The sequence below is a fragment of the Elephantulus edwardii genome, unplaced genomic scaffold (genome assembly GCF_000299155.1).
Source record: "Elephantulus edwardii isolate Elephantulus edwardi_28Jun2011 unplaced genomic scaffold, EleEdw1.0 scaffold00251, whole genome shotgun sequence".
Classification (NCBI taxonomy): domain Eukaryota; kingdom Metazoa; phylum Chordata; class Mammalia; order Macroscelidea; family Macroscelididae; genus Elephantulus; species Elephantulus edwardii.
This window is the reverse complement of record NW_006400001.1, coordinates 921,244-934,369: the sequence shown is the minus strand read 5'-3', so window position 1 is coordinate 934,369 and position 13,126 is coordinate 921,244. Positions and strand designations below refer to the sequence as shown.

The 13,126-nt window shown below is 45.1% G+C and overlaps 1 protein-coding gene across 1 annotated transcript in view; it reads right to left on the bottom strand.

The window, feature by feature from the left end:
* The window catches only part of CCDC149 (coiled-coil domain containing 149), a 156,657-nt gene that overhangs the window by 52,310 nt on the left and 91,221 nt on the right, over positions 1–13,126 (bottom strand). The window contains exons 5-8 of the mRNA XM_006899280.1: positions 11,524–11,640; positions 8,726–8,898; positions 6,215–6,287; positions 2,687–2,771 (exon numbers count right to left, since the gene is read on the bottom strand). Of these exons, the coding sequence (XP_006899342.1) occupies positions 2,687–2,771; positions 6,215–6,287; positions 8,726–8,898; positions 11,524–11,640 (448 nt within the window). The remainder of the gene's footprint in view (positions 1–2,686; positions 2,772–6,214; positions 6,288–8,725; positions 8,899–11,523; positions 11,641–13,126) is intronic.

The window sequence follows — 13,126 nt, the reverse complement described above, 5'->3', positions numbered from 1 at the left end:
GGCACATAACAACAATAACAACAACCATTGAGTCAGAACAGACTCACAGCTGACCCTCGGGTGTGTTTTCAGAGGCATTTAATCACATGGGAGAAGACTGCTCACCCTTCTCCCGTGAAGCAGCTGTTGGATTTGAATCTCATGCCTTCAGGATTGCAGTACAGCTTGTTTATGTGTGTGTGTGTGGGGGGGGAGAGGGGTAAGAAGCTGCATTGCAATACCAAAGATATGCAGTTCAAATCTAGCTAGTAGCTACTCCAAGGGAGAAGGATAGGCAATCTCCTCCCATGCATGAGGGTCAGCTGTGAGTACAGCCAGTGTCAGCTACAGGGTCAGCTATTTAGATACATATAAAGACTGAGATCTGATGGCTTAGTGTTAAGGAGTTGTGCTGCCAACCCAAAGGCATGCGGTTTGAATCCACCAACTGCTTCCTAGGAGAAAGAGAAGCAATCTCCTCCTGTGTGATTTTATAGCCTCTAAGAACCTGCTGGAGGATACAGAACAGAAGAGAGAGACAAACCAGACAGGCAGACAGAACAGCAGAGAGAGTCCTGGGTGGCACAGTGTGTACCATAACATATTGGGGGACTTCCCAAAGGGGGCCTACTTGTGCTACCAACCCAATGGCATATGGTTTGAATCCACTAGCTATAGCTGCTCCCTGGGAGAAAGATGGAAAAATCTCCTCCTGTGTGATTTACATCCTCTGGCAAGTCTACGAGCCAGTTCTGACAATAACCCCAAAAACTGGTAGACTGAATTCATCAGCCAGTGCTTTGCTGGAGAAAGAAGGGCCATCTCCTCCAGGAAATATTTATAGCTTCCGAAACTCAATGTACGGTCTCTGTGTGTCAAAATGGATCCAATGGCACTGGGGCTTTGGATACAATATACAGGGAATTGTAGTTTTCTCTCAGAAAAAAAGCTCTAAAATGTCCTTTCCTGGTTAAGTGGGGAAGTGCAGGTGTTTTAAAGAACCCACTGGCTGTTAGGTAAGCCGGAGACTCAGCACTTTTCCGGTCACGCTGGTGCTGATTAATACTGCCCTGTGATAGCTGCTGGGCCGCCCTGCCAGCCACCAACAAATGGGCCAGCCGAGCACACTCAACTTCAGGCTTACGTTTAGAAGTGAATTCCAAATATTAAGTGTCAAAAGCAAGCACTCTGCTATTTATTCCCTTGGACTGCTCCTGGAAGATCATTATTTTTCATCGGAATCGACAAGGAGGAGGAACAAAATTGCAATCAATAAAAGCTTCTTCAAAAAAAAGGCACGTGCGTGCCATGATAAAATGAATTCAGCAGCTCTGGGGCTTTTCGCTTCTGCTCTCAGAGGCCAGGTGAAGGAGAAACTCGACGAAGTAAACCTGTCCTTGCTGATGCTAAATGGGAGATAACAGAAGGGAAGCCATTCTTTTTCTCAACCTTCCCTTGTGATTTGAGTGGAAACTTACAGAGCCGTAGAGCATCATGTGGGAGAAAAACATGCCAGTGGCAGCCAGTCATTACAAAACTACAACGCAATCCAAGGAGGGCAGGGGTGAGAACAGAGGGGTGAGGATGGATGCGGCGGAATCACAGGTTTGCACAATTTCCAGTGGGGACATCAAAAGGCAGGGTAATGGTGGGCAAGGTCCAATGGTGATTAATTTTATAAAACATAATGCATGGGAATGATTGTACAAAACACTGTGATTGAAGAATAGTGTGAAACACAATGTATATGAACTCTGTAAGCAAGTCAATATAAAATTTAAAAAATGAGAAAACCTCAAAGCTATAGTGCAGTAGTTTTCAAGGGGGGGTTGTCCTAGGACCAGCATCACCTGGTAATGTTTTGCTTTTTGGTATTTATGTATATATTTATATTTATAATTTCTATTTCTATTTCTATTTATATACATACATACATATTCCCACATCTCACTGTGTCAGAAACTCTAGGGTGGAGTCCGGGCATGTCTGTTTTAAGTTTGAGAGCCAGACACTTGTACACCAGTGTTCACAGCAGCATTATTCACCATCGCAAGAACGTGGAAACAGCCCAGAGGTCAAACCAAAACCGAATGGATTGAGAAATTATAGTGCATACACACAATGGAATACTACACAGCATGCTGGAGCAATGATTCTGTAAATTACTAACTAACTTGGGACAGTGCAAGAGAGGAAGACCCTCAATGAGAAGGACTGATTCAGTGACTGGGGTAACGGGGGGGTGTCAGAGACAATAAGATTGGCACAGGACAGAGCAGGGTTCAGGGCTGTTGTACATAGGGTCACTATGAGTCGTAGGCGACTCGACAGCACATATCAACAACAGCCTAACTTGGGAGGGACTGGGGAAGATTATGCTGAGTGAACTAACTCAGTCCCATAAGGACAAATACTGCACAAAAACCATTATTATAGAATGAGTATGAGGATCCACGTGGGGAGAGGGTGGAAGCAGGTGGGTGAGGAGGGGCGAGGAGAGGGGGCTTAATCATAGGGTGAAACAATTTGATGGGTAGGGGTGAAGGAAGTGGGAAAGATCTAGAATGAAAACCAGTGTATAGGAACTCTGTAAATAAACCAATATAAAATAAAAAACAAAATCAAGGCTGGACAAGATGGTGCTTGTGACCAAAGATGTCTCCAGCATTCCCTGCCATAAGGTCCCTCCTGAAGGACCAAGTCCTACCTTGTTTAGCAGACAGGACTCCGGTCAGTGCACTGCTGTTGGACTTGCCCTGGGTCTTGGAGTTCTTCCGTCTCTCGAGAGCATTCTAGAGCAGCATTAGGAAAGAATAAGAATGTCTGTCAGAAAATCAAGTGATGGAAAACCACCTAGTTCCACGATGCATCTTTTCACCCAAGCACAGAAAACCCCCTTGCAAACTTTAAATGCTGGCCTATGATTCAGAATGCTAGTCTCAGAGTAATGATCATGCCAACACTGAGAAAGACAGTACAGGACTGGGCAACAACTGTACAGAAGGCTGCCCTGGCCACAAGCCAACACAATGGCAACTGACAGTAACAACCACTTAGGGATGACTTTATGGTCCCAGTAAAGAGTTGGGGAAAAACAAATACAAGTTGGTGGTCAACACTCTGACAGCGATCCTAGCCTGTATGCAGTAGGCACTAGAAGGCTACTTGTTAAGCTGAATCACATCTGGAACAGAAATTGTCCACTGAGAGAACCCATTAAATATGGAAATTCTTCTGAATAAATGTGAGACAGAGAATAGGTTTATTCTTATGTGCCAGTGGACAGCTAATGGTACTTGGAAAAGTTCTGTGGTTGGATGGCAAAGAGAGTTGTGATCGATTAGTGATGCCTGCCAGGGAGCCAGACTGCTGTGGCTGTTGTTATGTTATGTGGAGTCACCTATGACCCATAGCTACCATATGGACAATGGCCTTGAACTCTGCTTTATCTTGAGCCAACCTCCCTAACTCTGGCACACATGACCCCACTGCCACTGTCTCGGGGTCAAACCATTTCATCCAGCATCTTCCTCACCTGCACTGACCCGCCACCCTTCCAAGCATGATGTCCTTCTCCAAGAACTGATCCCTCCTGGCAACATGCCCAAAGTATGTGAGACAGAGCTTCAAAATCCTTGCCTCCAAGGAGTAAACTGGTTTCACCCTCTCCAGGACAAACCTGTTTGTTCTTTTGGCAGTCCATGATTAAAGAAGTACCTATCAGTCACTGAGCTCAGCTGTGGTGGTGGGTAAAGAGTGACCTTGCCAAGCCAAAGGCATGAGGTTCAAGTCCACCAGCTGCTCTTAGGGGGGAAAGCTAGACAGTTTCCTCTAAAACAATTTACAGCCTCTGAAAATCCCCTAGAGGGTCAGCTATGAGTTGGGTCCACCTCAACATATTAACAGCAATAATGAATCCTGACATTAAAATTTATATGCAGTAAACAGCATGTGGTAGGCACATACAAGGATACTTTGATTTATTATATTTTCTTTTATTGTGCTTTGCAAGTAATAAAAAAATTTCCCCCTTCTTGTTCTTTTTTCCTGCTTTTGTTGTTTTGTTTCTTTTTATTTATTTATTTATTTATTTATTTTTTGCAAATGTAAGGTTTGTGGCAACACTGCGTTGAGCAAATATATCAGCATCATTTTTCCAGTAGCACGTGCTCCCTTCATGCCTCCATGTCACATTTTATTAGGTCTTACAATATTTTAAATTGTTTTCCATAATGCTACTTAATTTTATCAGCCACGGTGTACTAGAAAAGTAACTATACATGCATTCTCATTCATTACCATCAAGTCAGAACCAACTATAGCTGACCACCTAATGGGTTTTCAGAGGCTACAAATCCTATGGGGGAAAACTGATCATCTATCTCCTTTGAAGGAGCTGGTGGATTCGAACTGCTTGCCTTTGGGTTGTCAGCATAGCCCACTTTGGTGCTGTTGTGTACCATTAAGTTGGAACCGACCCATAGCTGACCCTCTGGCAGGTTTTGAGAGGCAGTTAATCACCTGGGAGGAGATTGCCCATTACTCTACCAAGGAGCAGCTGTTGGCTTTGACCCACGTGCCTTCAAGACTGCAGTGCAGCTGCTTGTCACTAGGTCACCAGAGCTCCCTGCCCATTACTCACTACAAATCACATGGCATTGTTTACTGTAACATTTATTATATTCTGGAATTGAACCTTGCAGTATATCTGAGCTACACCTGCAGTAGAATGGAACAGACTTTAAATTGTTACCTACATACAGGTATAGCTTGCCTCTGGAAGCCCTATGAACCTGGAGAAAAGACAAAAATTATACAGGTGTCCAGGACTTTCATTCATATAGGGTCGCTATGAGTCGCTTATGTCTTGACAGCACGTAACAACACCACCACCAACAACAGCATAGAGAGAGAGAGAGCAGTTGGCCTTACAAACAGAAAGCCATGCTCCCAAGCCAAAGGTAGGTGACTCTACTCTGTGGCCCTCAAGCCTGCCTTTAATTGTTTTTGGTGAAACATTCTTCTAGGTCGTGTAACCCTGGTATGTCCACTCGCTGTACAGAGGTAACTCGTGGTTGCTGTGAAGTTGAACACTGTGACACTGATGAGTCAAATGTGAGAATGGTACCCAAGGTGGACAGTGTTTGGTGAAGCTCCCTAATTAAAACAAGCTTGGAAGCAGGAGTGGCATCCACTTCCATAAAAACTTGCCTCTGGAAACCCTATGAACCTGGAGAAAAGACGAAAGTTATACAGGTATCCAGGACTTTCATTCATATAGGGTCTCTATGAGTGGCCTACGACTTGATGACACTTAACAACAACACCACCACCACCACCACACACAGCTTTGGTTGTTTGAGGATTTAAAAAAAAATAAATAGAACAGATACATCTTAAAGAAAACGAATACATTTTAAAACCATTAATTATACAACTTTAAAAGTTGCCATCATCTCTGGCTGCATGAGTATATTTTAGGATTGGTAAAAATGAAAATGTGGCCCCCATAGAAGGGAAAAGAAGACCAGAATGGCAGCTTCTGAGGGGGTAAAAAAAGCCAGCATCAAAAGCCAGAGAAATGAGAAGACTCTCCCAAGCATCTAGACTGTGTAACTCCACCCTGAGGAAGAGAAATCAATCTATTTTCAAGGCAGAGAAACCCAGGAGATTTTTCTAATTATAACACTTACAACCAACATCTGCAGAAATAGATATTATCAAACTAATGGTGCTGGAATTAGACTAAATAACAGGGAGAGAATCTGAGCACTCTGCGTTTGCCGTGTGACACGCACTTTGGCGTTTCGGTTCTGATTTCCCAATCTCTGTCTCTCCCTCTCTTCCTGAAACCATTTTCTTACGGATAATCAGGAAATAGGCAGCAGAGCTGATGGCTGGGAATTTTGAAGGGGTGGGGGAAGGTAGCTATGAAATCTAATTTCCAAAGCACGAGGCTGTGAAGTGGCCAAGTGCAAATTCCAGTATCCTCGATAGGTCCTCTCCAGAACGTAGCCCCAGAAGGGGATCCTGCAAATAAAAAAAGCTGTTGGAGGTTTGTATGTGTTGTTTGAGTTTCCTTTTGACCAGTTAACCCCGCCAAGACTCTTATTGGACTCTATCTGGGAGGGAAGGCAAAGACTGAAATATCTTCTGCCCATAAAAGAGAATGGAAATAGAATGACATTTAGAAGCACAATAGTGAATCATCGTCATTGTCCTCAGAACTCGTTACCTTGTACTTGGCAATGTTCGATTTCAGGAGGTTGACCTCTTCGTGGAGCTGCTTCAGTCTCTCTTGAAGGTACCTGGAAAAGAGCAACAAGGAAGGGGTGACAGGTGCTCAGGGGATGCAACAGTTCATTACTCAGCTGCCAAGCAGAAGATGGGAAGTTCAAATCCACCCAGTGGCTCTGGGGAAGAAATGCCTGTCGGTCTGCTTCTGTAAATATTATTGCCTCAGGGTCTCCACAGGTGTAGTTCTATGGGGGCTCTTCAGAGCTGAAATAAACTTGATGGTTGTTGTCATGTGCTGTGGTATCAACTCTGCTGCATGGTGACCCTATGAACAATGGCTCTGAACCTTGCCCTATCTTGAGTCAACTGTCTCTGACACACCTGACCCCACTGACATGGTCACTGTGTCAATCCATGTTCTCTGGGGTCTTCCTCTCCCGTACCGAGCCTCTACCCTTCCAACCAAGATGAAGTCCCTTCTCCAAGGACCAGCCCCTCCCGGCAACATGCCCAAGTATGATGAGATATGGAGCTGCAAAATCCTTGCCTCCAAGAAGCAACCTGGTTTCACCCAAATGTCCAACCACAAACGGATAGATTGAGAAATTATGGTACATTCACACAATGGGATACTATGCAGCACGCAGGAGCAATAACTTTTTAAATTATTACCTAACTTGGGAGGGACTGGAGAGCATTATGCTGAGTGAACTCAGTCCCATAAGGATAAATATTGTATAAAACCATTATTGTAGAGTGAGTATAAGGATCCAGGAGGGGTGGGAGAGGCTGGAAGCAGAGGGATGTGGATGTGCAGGGGGAAGTGGGGCTTAATCATTGGGTTGTACAATTTGGTGGGTAGGGGGGTGAAGGAAATGGAAAGAATTTGCTCAAATTTGTATTTTAATTTTGTAAATAAACTAGTTGTTAAGAGCCTTTGAGTTGCAGGCGACTCATAGCGACCCTATGAAGGAGAGTCCTCAACACCTGGGTGTCTTTCATCCTCTCTCCAGGTTCACAGGGTTTTCGGAGGCAAGCTATTACGGAAGTGGATGCCACTCCTCCTTCCAAGCTTATTTTAATCGGGGAGCTCCACCCCATTCTGTCTGCATTGGGTAGCCAACCATTAACGCATTTGGCACATTAGTGTCACAGTGTTCAGCCTCACAGCAACCACAAGTTTCCGCTGCATGGCAACTTGTACACCAGGGCTATATGACTTCGAGGAATGTCTGAACAAAATAAACCAGTAGGAAAAAAAAAAAGCAGCAGCAAACTAGTTCCACTCTCTCCAGGACAGTATTTCAAGGCAAAATAAAAACAAGCATCCAAATATAACTCTTTCCCATTGACACTGAGGTGGAACTGACTTATAGCTGAACTTCCAATGGTTCTTCTGAGGCTGTTAATCACACGGGAGGAGACTGCCCATCTTCCTCCCACCGAGGAGAAGATTCAAACCGACAGAGATACTCAACCTTTGGGTTAGCAGCACAATGCCCTACGGATGAGGCCATGAACATAAAGGTGGGAGACAGAAGACCACAGGTCGGAAGAGCCAGATTTTAAGCATAATGCTCTGCTCTGCTTCTCATTTAGGAAGAGAAAAAGTGCATGTCTGTAACCTCTGCTCTGATGGATGCGATCAAAGTCAAACATACCCCAAACCACAGAAGCCCCACGTTAGAACCGCCCTCTGCGGAGAGCCCCCTGAGGGGTGGTAAGGTGGTTTGCACATAATTCTCATTAAGATAGACTCCACTGGGAGAGAAATCAGGACGAGTGCCACCAGTCATAACACTAAGTGAGACACATCCACACACTGAAATTTGCCCAGGGGAAAAGAAATCGCTCAGGGAATTTATCAATTTATTTTCTTATTCTTTCCCTGTTTCCCGGATAGCAAGACAAGCAGCTTTCCTGGTGTCCTTATCTTTCTCATCCAACCAGGGGAGACAGGGAGGGGGGGCAGGGGAACAGGGGGTGTGTGCAGGCAAGTATGTGACATTTCTTTACAGCTAATAACTGGTAGTGACCAGTAGCCATTCCGGGAAGTGTGGAGGGTCAGAGAAAGTGAGGAAGACCCTCGACAAGAAAGACTGACACCGTGATTGTAACATGGGTTTGAGTAGGTCAGAGACGTGAGGATGACGCCGGATGGGCCAAAGCTCTGATCTGTCCTTCACAGGGTCGCCATGAGTCACCGTGAATGCAATGGCACAACTCAACAGCACAGCTGCCATCAAGTGGCTCCAACAGGTGCCAGAGAAGAACAGCGCTCCAAAGGCCTCTCAGCAGTTCACAGAGTTTTCAGAAGTTGATCCCCTAGCCTCTCTTCCTAAGTGCTTCTGGAAGGATACGAACCTGCAACCTTTTGGTTAAGAGTCAGCAGCTTAACCGTTTATACCACCCATGTACTTACAACTTGCATGTGATGTTAATGTCATCGTTTAGGGGACAATTTTCTCGGCTGCAAGTCCCGAGCACCAGACCCGAACCAGCCACTTGCCTGTTCTCCATGCACAGGGCATCCACGTCAATGATGCGGTTCTCATGTCCCCCCAGGATGTGGTTCAGCTCCTGGTTTAGCCTCTCCACTTTGTCTTGGTATGAAGAGCGCTCTTCCTTGACATCCTGAAGTTCGTCCACAGAGGCCTGCAGGTCATGCTCCAAAGACTCGATCTGAAACCCAAGGAGACACGCTCTGTCAGGATGGACCTTAGACGTCAGCTTTACCACCCGGGAGGGAGTCTTCAGCTTGGCTGACTGACCGTTAGAGAGAGCTGATGACCGCCACCCACGTGCTATAAAATGTGAGTGCCACACACGAGAATGGGGTCAAAGCTGACACCATGGGGACCACTGCCTGCCATCTACTCAGAATATGTACAGTATCTTGGAGACAGGAAGCAGTACAGAAATCAAAACTTCACCCTCACTGATTACCAGCTAAACTTGCTGCTGTCAAGGCGACTCCTACTTGTGGCAAACGCACGTGAGTCATATTTGTGCTCCTCCCTTTGCAGGGATGCTGTTACGTGCCACTGTGTTGCCTATGACTCACTGTGACCCTATGAACTATGGCTCTGAGCCTTGCCCTGTCCTGAGCCAACCTCACCATCCAACACACTCGACCCATTGCCACAGTCACTGTGTCAGTCCATCTCATCCAGGGTCTTCCTCTTCTGCACTGACTCTCCCCCCTTCCAAGCAGGATATACTTCTTCAAGGACTGTCCCCTCCTGAAAACATGCTCACCAAAGAATGTGAGATGGAGCTTTAAAATCCTTGCTTCCAAGGAGCAACCTGGTTTCTCTAAGATGCACTTGTTTTCTTGACAGTTCACACTCAATACTTTTTTTCAGCACCACAGATCAAAGGCATTGATTCTTCTTCTGTCATCCTAGTCATTGTCCAGCTTTCAGGTGCATAGCAAGTAATTGAAAAGACCGTGGCTTCGATTAGACACACCTTAATCTTTAGACGGACTTCATTGCTCTTTAGCACTCTGGAGAGGTCAGAACCTCCAGAGGAAATCTGATGCACCTGCCACCAGAATGAGGCTATGGAGATTATCGGGCCTTGCTCCAACCTTGTGTTGCTCCTTTGATGAATGTGTGAACCCCACCACCTGAGTCATTATATATGTGTTTGGTTGTCTTTATGTTTTACTTTCAGGGGTACCATTTATCTGTCTTTTTTTTTTTTTTTGTATTGTGGACGTGTCTTTGCATATTGCTGTTCTTAACAGCTTAGATATGTATATGTTTGTCTACCGTCTGCTCTTGTGGGTACAGTGCTTGTGTGTAAGATGCTGTACTAAATCAGAGCCCCAAGACCAAGAGAGACTAGGAAGGACAGGCCATCCACTTCTGAAATAACAGTCTTTAGGCAACCTGTATTCACCTCCACAGAATTTTCAAAATCAGAACACATGTTGTATTGGGAAAATCTGCTATTAAGGACCTCTCCAAAGTGCTCAAGAGCAAGGATGTCAGTTTAAAGACTAAGGTGTACTTGCTCCAAGCCATGGTGTTTTCAATTACTTTCTATGCATCTGAAAGTAGGACAAGGAATATAGATGCTAGAAGAAGAACTGAATTGTGGTGGTGGATAAAAAGAATGACTATCACACAGACTGTCTAAAGAACAAACAAATCTTGGAGGAAGTGCAACACAACCAGAGAGCTCTTTAGAGGAAGTATGGCCTCTCATACCTGGGGCATGTTGTCAGAAGCGACCAGTCCTTGGAGAAGGACATCATGCTGGGAAGGTAGAGGACCCGAGGGAGACCCTCAGTGAGATGGGTCGGCACAGTGACTGAGGATGGCACACGATAGGTAATGTTCTAATGTGTTGTTCACAGAGTCACTTATAGGGAGCTCTGGGTGGCACAGTGGTAAAAAGTTGCACTGCCAACCCAAAGGCAGGTGGTTCGAATCCTCCAGCTTCTCTGAGGGGGAAAGATGGGCAATAGCCTCTCATGTGATTTCCAGCTTCTGAAAACCCATGGGAGCATCAGCTACGAGTTGGTTCCAAATCAACTGTATATCATAACAACAATTGGGTAACTATGAGCTGTCGTTGCCTTGACAGCATTTAACAACAACATGGAACTTTCAAGGACTGACTTTTTTTTATGAGGATCACCAGACTTTTCTATCTTGGCACCTCTGGGTAGATGCACATCCTTTCCCTTAGAGCTGAACTCACAGATTGACTGTTCTGCCCTAGGGCTCCTTGCAATAGGCCTCAGAGTCAAAGGTCTTCTGCAGGCTGTTCTAGACACCGAGGACAATGTCTTATAAAGACGGATTGTCCACAAATCCACACCGGACACAGAAATATTGTTCTGCTCTTCAAAATCAATTAGCAAGAAAGGAAAAATAAAGCAGCTGACTGTCTTAGCTACTCCCTAACTAGGGCTTGGTATCCACTGAGTTTCTGCTTAAGGAAGCATTTTCATGGACACTTGCAAATTGAAGCCAGTTTGTCACGTTCTGTTCTTTCCCTGTCTCTTTTGGGCATAGGGGACATTCCTATTTGTGCTCAGGACAGTGGTGCCCAAGTCAAGGAAGATGCTGGGAATATAAGAGTCAGCCGGGAACCCAGTACAGAGTGTGGAGGAAGCAGGGCCATTCAGCTCATATCCTCTTGTCCTCTGACTCACATCCTACATGTAGGGCACCCAACACTTTCTGCAATGCAAGCAAGGCCTCCCCTTTCTGAGTGAGCCCAGCCATGCAGACGCATGGCCTGCTGTCCATGCAGACACATGGCCTGCTGGGCACGGCTGGGCTTGCTAACCTGTTCCTTAGCTCTTTCCAGTTGCTGAACCAGGTCTTCACGCTCGTGGGCTGCAAAGTGACGCACGCCGATTTCATCGTCCCCCAGCCTCTGCTTGGCAATCGTCATCCTCAAGAGCTGCATTTGTTCCAATAACCAGAAAAGAAAATTAAAATGAAAGAAAGAGTTAAAATGCAAGATCTAAACAACAACTCCAAGGGTGCTAGACTTTAGGAAGTGTACTGCAAGAAAGACTAGGAAACATGCAGAGCAAAACAAACTTCCTATCAATATCAAGGATCCTAAACCAATATATTTTAAAATATACACTGTATTTTACACACATCCACACATAAGGTGTAAGGCTAACAGGATCCTAATTCACTGATATCTCTCAGTTCTGACTCTGAGCAATCCCCCCACTGAGTTTCTGAGGATGAACTCTGTATGGGAGGAGTCTGTCCTCTGGTGGATTGGAACCACCAACCTTTTGGATACCAGCCTGACACTGTCACTATGACAGCAGAGCGTCTAAGAAAATACAGCCTTCAGTCACATTTAAACTTAGCACAGATTGAAAAGTGGTAACAACACTGGGAAGGCTTGCTGGGAGATGGACACACGCCATATTTGGGCTGGGATAGAAAAGAATTTATCTCTCTGAAGGGATAGGCTATATGACTCAGAAGAAAGGCCTGGAAATCTTCTACTTGCTAAAAAGCAAACACTGAAAACCCCAGGAAGCACAGAAAACACACATGGGACTAGCATGAATGGGAGCTGACCAGATGTCAACTGATTTGGTTAACAAGAACCTTAATAAATCCTTATCCAACAATCTTGTCACTCTACTTACGACAATATGGGCTAAGAATACTCTCAAATGTGAACAAGTTTTAGGAGGGGAAAAAATAGATCATATCACTATTTTGAGGCAGAGGAACCAAACTAGAAATAAAGCGCAACATTAGTGCAATGATTAGTAAGCTAGAGTAATGTCAGTCAATGGACTAGTTAATAGTCATTTGAAATTATGGTGATGAGAATCATAGGGCACAATAGAACAAAAGGAAGCAATGTTGTTGTTATGTGTCATTGAGTCAACTATGACCCATAGCAAACTGTATGAACAATGGCTCTGGACTTTGCTGTTGTTGTTGTTATGTGCCATCGAATCACTTGCGACTCTAGTGACCCTATGTACAAGAGCCCTAAATGCCATTCTATCCTGTGCCAACCTCGCCGTCTCAAACACAATTATTCCCACCATTCCACTCACAGAATCGATCCAGCTCATTGAGGGTCTTCCTCATCTGCGCCGTCCCTCCACTCTCCCAAACATGATGTCCCCCTTTAAGGACCAGTCCCTCCTTGCAACATGCCCAAAGTATGTCAAACGAAGCTTCAGAATCCTTGAATCCAAGGAGCATTCTGGCTTCACCCTCTCCAGGTCAAACCTATTTGTTATCCTAGCAGTCCATGGTATATTCAACACTCTTCTCAAGCACCACAGCTCAAAGGCATCAATTCTCTTTCTATCATCCCTATTCACTGTCCAACTCTCCAATGCATAGCACGTAACTGCAAAGATTATAGCCTGGATCAGGCACACCTTAGTCTCCAG